At 27.4% G+C, this 13,309-nt stretch overlaps 1 protein-coding gene across 1 annotated transcript; it reads left to right on the top strand.

Moving 5' to 3' along the window:
• Positions 1–2,449: 2,449 nt before the first annotated feature.
• LOC114124321 (succinate--hydroxymethylglutarate CoA-transferase) lies at positions 2,450–12,962 on the top strand. Its single transcript, XM_050200584.1, has 4 exons — positions 2,450–3,188; positions 10,029–10,354; positions 11,373–11,680; positions 12,638–12,962. The coding sequence occupies exons 1-4, from the start codon at positions 2,761–2,763 to the stop codon at positions 12,860–12,862; spliced, it is 1,287 nt and encodes a 428-aa protein (XP_050056541.1). The 5' UTR covers positions 2,450–2,760; the 3' UTR covers positions 12,863–12,962.
• The last annotated feature ends 347 nt before the right edge of the window (positions 12,963–13,309 follow it).

The raw sequence follows: 13,309 nt of genomic DNA, 5'->3' as shown, positions 1-13,309 counted from the left end.
AAAATAGAGAAATAAATTAGAAACCCATTTGATTTTTTTCATAAAACTTTTTGTGACAGTTGTAAAATATTATCTTATTGTAAATCAACTATTTTATCATCTTGATAAATATATTAAATTGCAACATTAAATTAGTGACTAAAAATAATTTTTACTCGGTATTTATATAATCTATTTACTATATTACCCAATACCCATAATATTAATTCGAATGTTTATACTTAACAGTGTAATTGTTTCACTAAAATATTAAAATGCTTATATTGGTTATTTAGTTTAAAATTACTTGTTATTTAATTTTAACTCAAATATTTGGTTACAAAATATTATTATTTTATTTTATTGAACATTTATTTTAAGCATAATATTTTTTCATTACTGTAGCCTCTTTTCTAGATTATATGTATAATAACTTCAAAAAATGAAAAATAATAATTGTTCAACTTAATTATACTATTTTTTTATACATAAAATTTTATACAAGTTTTAAGAAAATAAAAAATTAAGCACGATCATATTTTATTGAAAAAAGTTGAAAAAGATTACACCTAAAAAAAAATTAGAATTGTTATGATACTGTTAAAAAAAACGTAAATGAAAATATCAAATTATTCATATTGATATGTTTAAATGCTTAACCGCTTTTGTTAGAATGATGGTTAAACAGGCGTATTTCTATTTTTATATTTAAATGCAATACACAGACTGAACCATTTTGTATAATTTAAAATTATGTTGTTAATATTATAATATGTTTAGAAAAATTATGAATAATACGGCCAAACTTTAATAATTAATAATAATTTTAAAATTAATTTTGTTAATAAATATTCAACTGGATTATTTTATTATTCAATAGTTAAAATACTATTTGGGTAAACCTGACAATGTTATAATAACAAATTTTTAAAAAATTTAGAGGTGTGGATATTTCTATTATTATTGAATCAGTAGTCAAATTAGGAGATTTTGTTAACAAACAGTATTGAAACATCGATAATTTATTAATAACTAAATATTTTTCTATTGAATAATATTTGGTTATAGTATCGTAAATGTGTTTTTTAATACCATTGTGTTTATATTTAACAAAACGTTTTTCATTTTTATTTTCTTTAAATATTTTTTAGACTGTGTGATTTTAGTACATTTAGTATATTTTCATTTTTTTCTAGTTATAAAAAATGTAATGGGACTTTTAATTTTGACCTTTCTAGAGTACAAACTAGATAAAATTTTCTATCCAAAACAATTTTTAAAGTTGAAAATTAATTATTTATCGTGTACACAAATATATATATATATATAAATAATATATCATTGTAAAATCAGTACATCTCAGAATTTAAAATTTAAATTATACTTCATCATCTCGATGTTTTGATTTTATTGTGATAAATTTGAGTTAAATAACTTTAAACTTTGTGTTATGGCGACTTTACTGTATTAAAATTACTTCATTGATAAAAATTAGTCAATATGATAATATAACATAAATTACTATATTAAGTCAATATGCGTAATATATTACGAAACAATAAAATATGGTTTTTGTTTTATAAATCACGGTGTGAAAGAGTTTCATTTAATCATGTAAATTATTTTTAAAAAACGTCACTAAAATATGCACAATGAGTTTTGAATCAGGGCTGATGGCTTTAAAATTAATACACATTAGATAGATACAGGTGTGGGATTTTGATTTTCGACGCGCTTTCGTCAAACATTATGCGTTGATTACAGTATATAATAATATGCGATCCCCATTCACGCAGTTAACGTAATATGTGGACCCGTCATCATAAATTAATAATTAATACGTTCATACGTAAATCATATAGTCATGTGTATTGCGGTGCATAATGTAGGTACACAATAATATACCGATTATAATTGTGTACAGGTATACAGGACGATTAAAAAATATTCATTCAATTTCGAATTGATAAAACTCATCAACTATAATAGAGACCTGTGTACAGACATAATACGACGAGATACCATCTTACGGACAGTTTCGCAAACAGCTCCAAAACGTTTACAAAATTTCAGCGATCGAGAGTGTCCAGTCGTATATTTTCAATGTACCTATTGTACCCATTGTAAAGATGAGATGATCGTTAGGTTTTGTTTTCGTTTCTGTCAAACGTTTTGTAATGATTTTGCCAACTGCCGCCAATCAGTTAATATCGCTAGATGGACAAATAAAAAAAAAAATATAAAAGTTTTTTTTATAGCACACTGTGCAGATTAAATACTGACTGCACTACGTTAAAACTAGATTATTTTGAGAGCATTCATTACTAAAATAACAAGTGGTATGTAGACATTTGAAACAGCCTGTATGCACGAGAAAAAAAAACTATTAACTAAAAAATTATAACGCTCCGTGTGATGGCACCACTGCAACGCCACGCGAGGAATTCGGTTCGATACGGAAATCGAACGGTTTGATAAAAACGAATAATCGCAACTGTATACAGTATCGATCTGACAGGCGTACGGTAATATCATATTATATTTTATGACACGAGCGCGAGTCGCCGGTTCGATCCAGTGCACAATATATACGCAGACGGCCGATGGGACACGGTGTAGAGAAACATCTTAAAAACCAACGACATCGACAACAACAAAAACAACAAAAACTATAACAACGACAACGACAACTACAAAAACAACAACAACAACAACAATAATAATAATATCGCACGGATCGTGGCCGGGCGTTGGATCGTCGGCCGCAGCAACGGCGCGGAAATGTTTCGCCGGACGTGCGACCGATCGGCAGCGGCCGTCCTCGTGGCCGCGGCGGCTCGACGGGCGCTGTCCACTACGACGGGCCACGGCCCCAGACCGTTGGACGGAGTTCGGGTGGTGGACATGAGCAGGGTGGCCGCGGGCCCCTACTGCGCGATGGTGTTGGCCGACATGGGCGCGGACGTGATCAAAATCGAGAGACCGGTGGCCGGCGACGACAGCCGCGGTTACGGGCCTCCGTACGTGGACGTGTGCGGCGACGGCGGTAGAGGCGAGAGCCGCATGAGCCTGTACTTCGTCTCGCTGAACCGGAACAAGCGGAGCGTGTGCGTGGACTTCCGGCATCCGGACGGCAAGGCGATCGTCCGGAAGTTGGTCGAAAGGTCGCACGTGCTCATCGAAAACTACATACCGGGCACGTTGGACAGGTGAGCAGACGGGCAGCGAGAAGCTAATAATAATAAGACGCTCGCCGTTGGGGGGGGGGACACGAGGGTCTCGGGAATAATAAAAGCAATACCCGAGTCTTTGGTGAATATTGTACTTGCCCGACAACACCCTTACGTACAAAAACGACATTTTGGAAGCGTATTATATACCTATTGTGCTTAAACCGATTAAAACGTTTTTGACGAATTCCAGTCGTACGTTCTGTTTCTTGGAGTCGAGTATATACGTCGGGAAGGGCAAACGGATAAAACAATAAGCAGGCCATATCGTCGTTTTAATTGATTATTAATTAGGGCTAAGAAATTAAAAGATCTAAAATGAGCTAAATTTAAAATAAACAAACACAAAGCTTAAGCAATATTATCGTTATAAAATTTAATATTCCTAATTATAAACTAGTTTTTAATTATTATTTATTAACGATCCCGTATTGTTAGTCAATTACCAATGTTAAAAATTCTTCTATAAAATAAATACACAATTAAAAAGAAACACCTAATGTGTAAATAACTGGTCGTCGATTAGTGGTATTAGTTATGGAATTACTGAACAAATAGTATCAGTAAATAGTAAATAGTACCTATTAGGTGATAAAATATATTTTTAATATTTGTGGAGTTGTGTACTAAAATCGTTCCTTAATTATTACGTTCTGTTGTAAAAAAAAAAAAATGTTTTTAACAGTTTTTTTAGTTTTTTATATCAAAGCATTTTATTTTTGAATTTTTTTTCTTAACCCAAATGTATGAAAGTATAAACTATGAAAAACTCATCATTGTAGTCAGTACAGAGATGATATGGTTTTCGGTTTCTTGAAAAGTAATTATATTACACTGTCAATATTATTGTGTGATGAGTGGCAGTTGATTTCGAGTTAGATCAAGTTAAATCGAGTTAGATCAAGTTAAATAAAGGACGTGCTATTATTGTTAAAGTCCCGAAATCGTTGCTTGGTTTTAGAACTTTACCAAATACTATAATACTTGTATTTGTAATTACATTTGGAAATTTAAAATCATGATATTTTTCTTGTATAAGCTGATTAAAATCTACTAAGTCTTAAACTCTTGTTGTAACGATGAATGAATTAATTTTACAATGATGTGTGTCTTTTTTTAAAAAATTTTCTTTTGTGTCTAATGACGCTTTTTCATTGAGGAATAAATGCTCTTACCATAACCTTCGACGAAGGTTCCTTATAGAAAATTTCATCTACTTTTAGAAAGTAAATTTTAAAATTCAATTATTTTTACCGGGAATAAGTGAAAAAAATATAAGAATAATCTGTTGAAATTATAATGTTATTGTCATCGTCAATTTTCATTTGACTTGTTTAATATTTTTTCTTTAAATATGAACATAGGATAATTAATTAGGTTTTTAAATTAATAGCCAATTTATTATGTATTTGAGGAAGACTAGTTGGCAGTTGCTGTGAATTTACTTTAGCACGTAACATTTTTTTTTTTGATGACATTTGCATTAATTATGCATTATTTAAAGTTTACAAAACAATTAGATTTTAACGATAAAGTAATGTGTGCTGTTCTGAAATATAAATGAAGTATTTAGTAAAAGCTTGCAAATTAAAAACTTATTAAAGAAAAAGTTTTTTTCAATTGTTTTAATTTTTCCCTCGTACGTTATAGGTATAGGTACCTATATTATTAGTAATTAATTATTATGTTGTGTCTTTTTTAAGCTGTTAGATGTAAAATATATTATAAGTAATTGATTATCGTTTAATTATGATTTTGATTTTATTGATTGATGTGCGAATTGTTTAGTATTTTTTCTGTATTTTTATTTTCCTAACCAAAAGAGTTATCCTAACAAAAAGATTTGTCATTAACGTTTTGTATTATTATTTTTATTGATCAAACTATTGATTTGGTTGGTGTTTTAGGTTTGAGAAACGTTTTGTTTTTTATTTGTCTTTGTAATTTTATCAATAGTTTAATATAGGTACTATTGAAAAATTGCAAAAATAGACCAAAGGAATGTTTAATCTTTTTTAATTCAAAAACTGTATTATAATAATCATAAAAACTGAAATTTTTTCACAATTTTTAATTTAATATGTTTTATTTCTTAGCATATAAACAACCTTATTTTTTCAATGGAATGTTATACTCTTCAGAGACCTCGTATAAAAAGCTATGTTTTCATAAATTGTTTTTTCTGGTCTAGAATCGTATTTTTAGGTGATTTATGATGAACGTTAACTTGTGCTGAGGTTTATTGTTTTTTGTTGTTTGTTTCATATTTATAAATACGTCTATTTTTACGAGATTTATGGCTGATGGATTATTGTATGACGTTCTTTAAGAATATTAAAATCGTGTATAATGAATTTTAATAATAGTTTAAGTGTTAACATAACTTTTCACAATATGAATTATTCAAGAACACCACGTCTTATGTTTATAGTTTGATAAAACTATATCAGTAGTAATACAAAGTGTCTAGCCGTATTTGCTCTCGTTCATATTCTATTGTATTAAATACTAATACCTCTACTAACCTCTTACCGTAACTAACGTATTACACTACTATTCAAATGCGTGATGCAAATCAGTAGGTAATTCAAGTAGTTTAAAATATTTACATAAATAAACTATAAACTGACTTTCACAGGTTTTTAAGAAATATGACACTACATAATTTAAGTTTTTTCATTTTTAGTTTTGGTACACTAAATAATACTATGAATTATAAAATAATTATAATGTGAATTCTCTGATACTGTTGTAACAATTTTCGAAATCATATTAACAAAAAAATATATTTTTACTATAGAATAAAAACACGCATGGATAAATAGGGACATTTGTGTATTATATATTATATTTCTAAAACCAGTGTTATTAAATACCTAATACAATTTTAGTTTAAAAGAGGACAGATGAATTTATTGATTTTACAATGATGTATGTACCTGTGTGGTTTATTTTTGCGTATCCTTTGATGGCGGTTTCGGATAAAAAATTGAATTTAGTTGAAACTTCAAAGAGGTTTATATTAAAAATTACTAGTATTCTTCAAAATATCCAGTAAAACAAACAGAAAAAAAAAACGTGAATTTTTATACAAATTTAATTTTCATAGAATCGATTTGGTTTTTTAGGCGTAATTAAATAACGAATAACCGTAGATATTTCCAATTTTCGTCATATTTTTTATATAATCAACGTGTATACAATTTTCAAAGTATTTCAACTTTTTTTTGAATTATTTAAATACATTAGATGTTTACCATTATTTTTAGTTATTTTTTTTTCATAAATATCGATGAAAAGTAATTCTGTCTATGCTTGACCATTTTATGCAAGACCTACATAAGTTGTTCTTACAGATATTGTAAAAACATTTAAAATATAATATGCAATATTCATTTTCATAAACATTTGAAATTCAAAATTTTTATAAAATTTCTCAAAATCAATAATTTGAAAACTGTTTTCAAGCCGAAAATGTATAAAGTGTGCAATTTTTATAGTTTTTATAGTTTTAAGTTAAAAATATAATCTTCATGAGCAGTTAATTCTGAAACCAAAAAAATCTATAGGTATTTATAATATAAAATAATTGTTACATATATATAACGATATTTACAAAATTCAATATTTTTATGGCATTTTTTCCGAATCGAAATTCTCGAATGAACTTTTTCCCGAATGGCCGGTATTTTCTCAGAAGTCCGAAAACTCGAAACCTTTTTTTTGAACGCCTCGATGGTTTTTGTTTCTGAAATAAAAAATTTAAAAGTGTTGTTTTTTATCAGGAGCTACAGTGTTAATCCACTGAAAACGTAATGAAGTATTGTGAAATTATGATTAGTGTGCATAGAGTCTATGCCATAGACTCTGTAGTCTGTATCTATTGAATTGGATTTTATTTGGATTTTACTAACTATATTATATTTGGATTTATAAAATAATGCAATTCTCAAGAGGTTTTGAAAGATATATGTCGAAATTTGCATTCTAATAGTTATAGCAATTTAATTGAAATAAAACGCGTAGGTATAATAATATATTCTGAAATTTATAGAGTTCAATTTATGATTATAAATCAATATAAACCTAAATCGATAAATACCAGTTTGGCAATTATTTTTGTAAGCTGGATGTTAGCTTATATAGTTATCTATTATTTGGCTATTTACAAGAACTTTAACCTTTGAAATCATGTATATTGACTAGTTATTAGTATTAAATAGTTTGATTGTATATTTTGTATGATTGAACATAATATTATATTATTATTATTATTATTTTAATATATTACAATAATTAATTTATTTTTGGTTATTTTTCCCATAATTTCACGTAATATAATACAACAACATTATTTATTTGGACGTGCTAGATAAACACTATATAATTGAAAAATTAATTGATATAAGTACGTTTATATACAGTAAAATATAGTAGAATAGGTAATATATTATATTTTTCGTACATAACGCATTAAGGCGGGTTTCCACTACATACGTGTAGTAGGTACGTGTACGTGCATAAAATACTTTTCTGTGATTGGTTGGTATAGGTGCACGGTAAGCTTTTGGTATACTAGAAAGTTTATACGTTCTTACCACATGTATAACTAAGATACCATGAAGTTGGATCTAGTTTAACTATTTCCGTGTGTTTAACGGTCTAATTTGAGCGATAACAGCAGTAACCAATTTCAAAATTTTAAAAATGTGTTATGTTATTATAATATTAAATTATATTGTTTTAAAGTTAATTTAAGTGCATTTACACTATAGAGTTGAGCCAAATTATAGTAAGTTAATTTACCGCTAAAATTAAGCACTTATCAGATACTGTGCACACCAGAGTATTTTTCATGAAGGACGTATATGTACATTGTACAACCGTGCACGTGCACGGGAACGGTCCAGTGGAAACCCAATTTTATACAGACGATATGCGTTTGTTTAAACGAATTACACATTCAATGATTTGAATGCGAGTGCCCGTGTATTGTATAAACAACCCCGTTTATATTATATAAAATAATATGCGTTTCAAATAAATGTCAAGATTAATAAAACCTAATCAGATTGCATTTTCTGGAACACTTCATTAACTAGAAATAAAAATAATTTTATTAGGTGGAGAAATTATAAAGACTCGAGTTTATCCTAAAAGTGTCTTATTACTCGAAGAATTTGTAAAATCATGACATATATCAATTAATACAAATGTGTTATCCTTCGTTTGTTATAGTATTGATTTGATGTTTTGTAAGACAATTAATATTATTAAATAAAAGCTATTAACGTTTTAAATAAAATTTCTTTTACATAGTTTTAAGTTTTTACAAAATTCTATTTTTAGAGAAAGAAATAGTTTAAAAATGTTAATAGTTTTTGAAATAATTAGTATTTTTAGATAAAATATTTAACCGTGATATTTAAATTTTGGGTTTTTCAAGAGTAATACTGTACTTAAGAAAATTCCAATGTAATGTTATACATTTCTTATAAATTATTGTTAGAAATATGCATTTATATACATATATTTGCCATGGAGATAATCATAGGGTGATACGTGATTTTTAGGATACCTACACTTTATAGTGTATACTGTATACACACAATACTTTATAAGTTACCAGGTATGTGTAATAGTACTTAATGCTAAATTTTGACAACTAAATTATAGTCTAACTAGGTTTTTTTGCTTTCAGTGGATGTCAAATAATACCTTTTTACATTGATTGTTAAATACAAATTTAAAAATGTATATATTAGTATACAATAAAAATAGTAAGAAATACAATAGAATGTACCTAGTTATTCTTGTTAAGACAAGATTCAACATTAATTCAGGATAATAATAGTTTTTTATTTATTCACTAACATAAAAACATTTTAATTTCAAAAAACTAAAATACAATGGAGTTTATGTACAAATACAGTCGAGTTTCGATAACTCGAATTCTAAGGGAGGTAAAAATATTGTATTGAGTGTATAGGAATTCCTTAGGGACAAAGAAATTTTTTTTTTTCAAGTTATCGAGATTCAACTGTAGATTATATTTAACAAAGTTTTGTTTTTATAATTAAAATACTTGAAATAATTATAATATAGTTGTATAGTCTATACATATTATTATAAATCGTTAAAATAATTAATTAATACTAGCTATTATTTGAATATTGTAACCGCATAAACACGTATGGGTTGGTATTTATTTTGTATTTATACCTAATAGCCTTCCACAGTAATGTCCGGTCATCACTCATTACTTTGTTACACGGATATTAATAACGCGTATATGACGTCTACGATATCATTATATAAATATTTTTTTTACTTTTTGCAAAAAAAAAAAAACGCTCTGTAACAAAATGTTATATTGTGGATTCTGAAGTCCAGTTTTATATCATATATTTTATATTATATAGTTGTGTACTCTTATTAGAGTATTATGGTATAATTACTATAATTATAAGATTATACTTGTATTTATAATAAATACCTTAATCCTAAGCCTACTAAAGCTTAAATTTCAACATAACATATCTTTAGAAATTGGTAATTACTTTAATGCCAACTATGGATATTTAGGCCAACTGAGATGTATAATAATATATTTTACATTATATTTTATATTTTATCTTATGAGTAATGGTAACCATATTGGTATAGCCAATAACTGGTTAAAAGCATGAAATGGTTTGTTTTATAACTTGACGTTAGTTGTGTTATTATCTATTGATTTTTTTTTTGTGTTAATACCTATTAGTACATTATTGTGAATAAAACAATCGTGTTAAATCGGCTCGTTTTCTGTTTCGTTAGACATGGCATTGGGTACGAAGATTTACGCAAGATAAACCAGAAATTGGTATTTTGTTCGATAACTGGTTATGGATCCAAGGGACCATGGAGCCAAAAACCCGGTTATGATGTTATAGCTGCCTCAATCGGTGGTCTAATAAACGCCACTGGCGATGCCGTTCCAGCAAAATGTGCTATACCCATTACTGACTTAATGACTGGCATGTACGCTCATGGCGCTATTTTAGCGGCTTTGTATCGCGGAGTCGGTGACAAAATTGACTGTGATCTATTATCGACGCAGCTTTCGATGATGTTCAATTTGGGATCAAATTATTTAAACGCGGGTAATTACTTTATAAACGCACATCGTAAAGTGACTCTTTGAATTGACGTACTAAGTGTACTGAGTATAAGTACTAAGTACCCATTGTATTTGTCTCGTAATATTTCAAACATTTAACACGAATTTTAGTAAACAAATAAGGAGACCATAATGACTGACATAGAGAAATTACAAGATTTATCTCCATTAAAATATAGTTATAAATTATCGAGTAATGGCTTCTTATGCGAAATAAGCGTTGATATGTATAATACCTAATATTATTCAACTTAGGACTGTTGTCTATAATACTGTAATATACTGCAGTTTACTGGTTTTTTTTTTCTTCAAATAATTCATATTCTGTCTATATACTTATCAGTATTTAACTACCGTTAACGAAATGACATAAACTTTTAACAACAAATAAAAATAAGTATTTGATATCATTCCAACGTTTTTAAAATGTTTGAATGGATTTTATTATCTCCTCTTATTTCCAATAATTATTAATTGTCTCATTAATAAATTACATTAATCAAATCGTAATTTAAATAATAATAATTTTAATTACTATAAACTTAATTATTTTTCTCACAAATGAGTATACCTATAATGAATAATCCTTTGTTTTTAAACTTTCAGCATAAGATAGTTCTTTTTACATCACAAACACAAATATCACATTTTTAAATACCCCAGGAATAATATTCATAGTGTTAAAAAAATATTGTAATATGTACGAGGTATAAAAAGATGTGATAAATTTGAAATAATCAGTTATATAATCACTTTAAATAAAAATTATATAAGAATATTAAAAAAAAATAGTTGTTAATATACTACATAGTATTGCTTAGATTTAGGAGAAGTATTGTACTCGATTATATTAGATGTAAATATTTATAAACAATCAAAATGATGTAACTTGTAACATAGTAGCTTTTTAATATCAAAATATTTATTTAATGTAACTCAGTCTCTGTGTGAGTTTATATAAATTCACATATTATGTATAAGAACAATTTTTTTTTTTAAAGGTATGCTAACGAAAAGATGGGGTACCGAACATGAAAGTGTAGTCCCTTATAAAGCATTTAAAACATCGAATGGCTTCCTCACTTTTGGTACGGGAAACGAAGCACAATATAAATCGTTTTGCGATCGCATATCAATGCCAGAATTAACTACTGATGAACGATTTGTGAACAACGAATGTCGTGTTAAGAACAGAGAAGAGTTGTATAAAATCATCGAACCGCTTTTAGAGTCTAAAACAAACGAAGAGTGGATGAAAATTTTTGAAGGAGTACCTTTTCCTGTTGGTCCCGTAAACGACATGAAACAAGTACGATTTTATTTATTTATATGTTTGCAAACTAACAATTAAAAATACACACTCCACAAATAACGTAGTTATAAACACATTTTATGTTGACGTATCTCATTATTTTCTTTTAAATTTGATCATTATACCTACTTATCTATGGTTTTTGAAATTATTTATAAATATAACTTTTATCTAAACGAAGAAAATTAAAAATGATTCGCTAATTTGTTTTCACTAGTTTCAGTTTGAATTCGTATACTTCAACTAAAAATTTACACGATGTCCCGGTTACTGTGTTTCTTCAATATAAAATATCAAAATAATGTAGTTTGTTTTAGAAAATGTGTTTGCTTTTAGTTTTTCGGATTCGTGCCAACTAGAACATAGGGTTTTAATGTATTAACTCTATATTTTTTTTCGGATAAATTATTATTAAAGTTATATATAATACACAAAATATCTATACCTATCAAATAGTTTTAACTTATGGAGGATAGTTTTGAAAAACAAAAGTTATTCACCAGAGAAATCAAATATTAAAATATAATGTACTATAATGTAGGTTTATATGCAAAAAAGCTTATTATTAGTAAATAATAATCCATCAATCAACTTCTATACACAATAATTTCAATCTTCTCTTTCGTTTCTTATTTGACATAAATGGAAACCATCTATATGGGTGATATAGAAAATGAAGTTTACATTGACCTGTAGATTCTATTTATATTATGAAATTAATAATTTTACTTTTCTGAAAGTATGTATTTTTTCATGCGCATTGACATGTCTTTATCTTCTATCTCCCCAACTCAAATTTAACGTAATATCGCGCGATGGCCTTTTGTTCATAGTTTAACTCGAACGTTTCTTTTATAAATTATTATTTATAGTTTCATAATTTAAACATAAAATTCGATATGAAGGTGAAATTTATTATTATGCTTTTGTATTTTTTTTTTTTTTTTTTTATAGGCATTTAACAATGAACATGTAAAGGACATAAATATTGTCCAAGAAATTGACTGCTCGTATAACGCCAAACTGAAAATAGTCGGTCCTGCAGTTACATTTAAGAACAGTAGTAATTTAATCCGAAGAGAGCCTCCGTTGTTGGGTCAACATACAAATGAAGTACTTACTTCTTTAGGATACAGCACCAAAGAAATCGAATTATTACGCTCGAAAACCGTAATATGATTATCATTGTTTTTGTTATTTATTATTTATTTTATTTTTACGAAAATTCTTGTTTTTATCGTGATGTCATAAATATATTTTGCATTAAATTTTTGAGAAACTGGTGTTTAAATTTAATAAAAATCGATATACCTACTAGTTATTAGATAATATTTGATATGATATATTATAAATATAAAGCCGATTAGCAAATAGTTTAGCCGTACAGCCATAAACCGATAACTGACTGTTCTAATTGCCGCTGACATATACATCACGAACGTCACTAGAAGATCGATAAATTTACAAAATAATAGTTGATCACACTATAAATATATAATAAATTAAATTAAATTTAAGAATTCACTTTCTTTGTATAAACACTACACCATATAGGCATGTATATTGGCACACTATTTTTTTACTAAAATATCTTGATTCGTATTTCGTTTATTTAAAACTGGATTT

Source organism: Aphis gossypii, chromosome 2 (genome assembly GCF_020184175.1).
Source record: "Aphis gossypii isolate Hap1 chromosome 2, ASM2018417v2, whole genome shotgun sequence".
NCBI classification, from domain to species: domain Eukaryota; kingdom Metazoa; phylum Arthropoda; class Insecta; order Hemiptera; family Aphididae; genus Aphis; species Aphis gossypii.
The sequence above is the reverse complement of the archived record's forward strand: the minus strand, read 5'-3'. Positions and strand labels throughout refer to the sequence as shown.

What these genes read in the sequence shown, in the direction of transcription:
- LOC114124321 (XM_050200584.1), top strand. Translation starts at nt 2,761, where the DNA reads ATGTTTCGCCGGACGTGCGACCGATCGGCAGCGGCCGTCCTCGTGGCC. An exon ending in ATACCGGGCACGTTGGACAG is followed by an intron (nt 3,189 to 10,028) that starts GTGAGCAGACGG and finishes CTGTTTCGTTAG; the next exon opens with ACATGGCATTGGGTACGAAG. An exon ending in CCGTAAACGACATGAAACAA is followed by an intron (nt 11,681 to 12,637) that starts GTACGATTTTAT and finishes TTTTTTTTATAG; the next exon opens with GCATTTAACAATGAACATGT.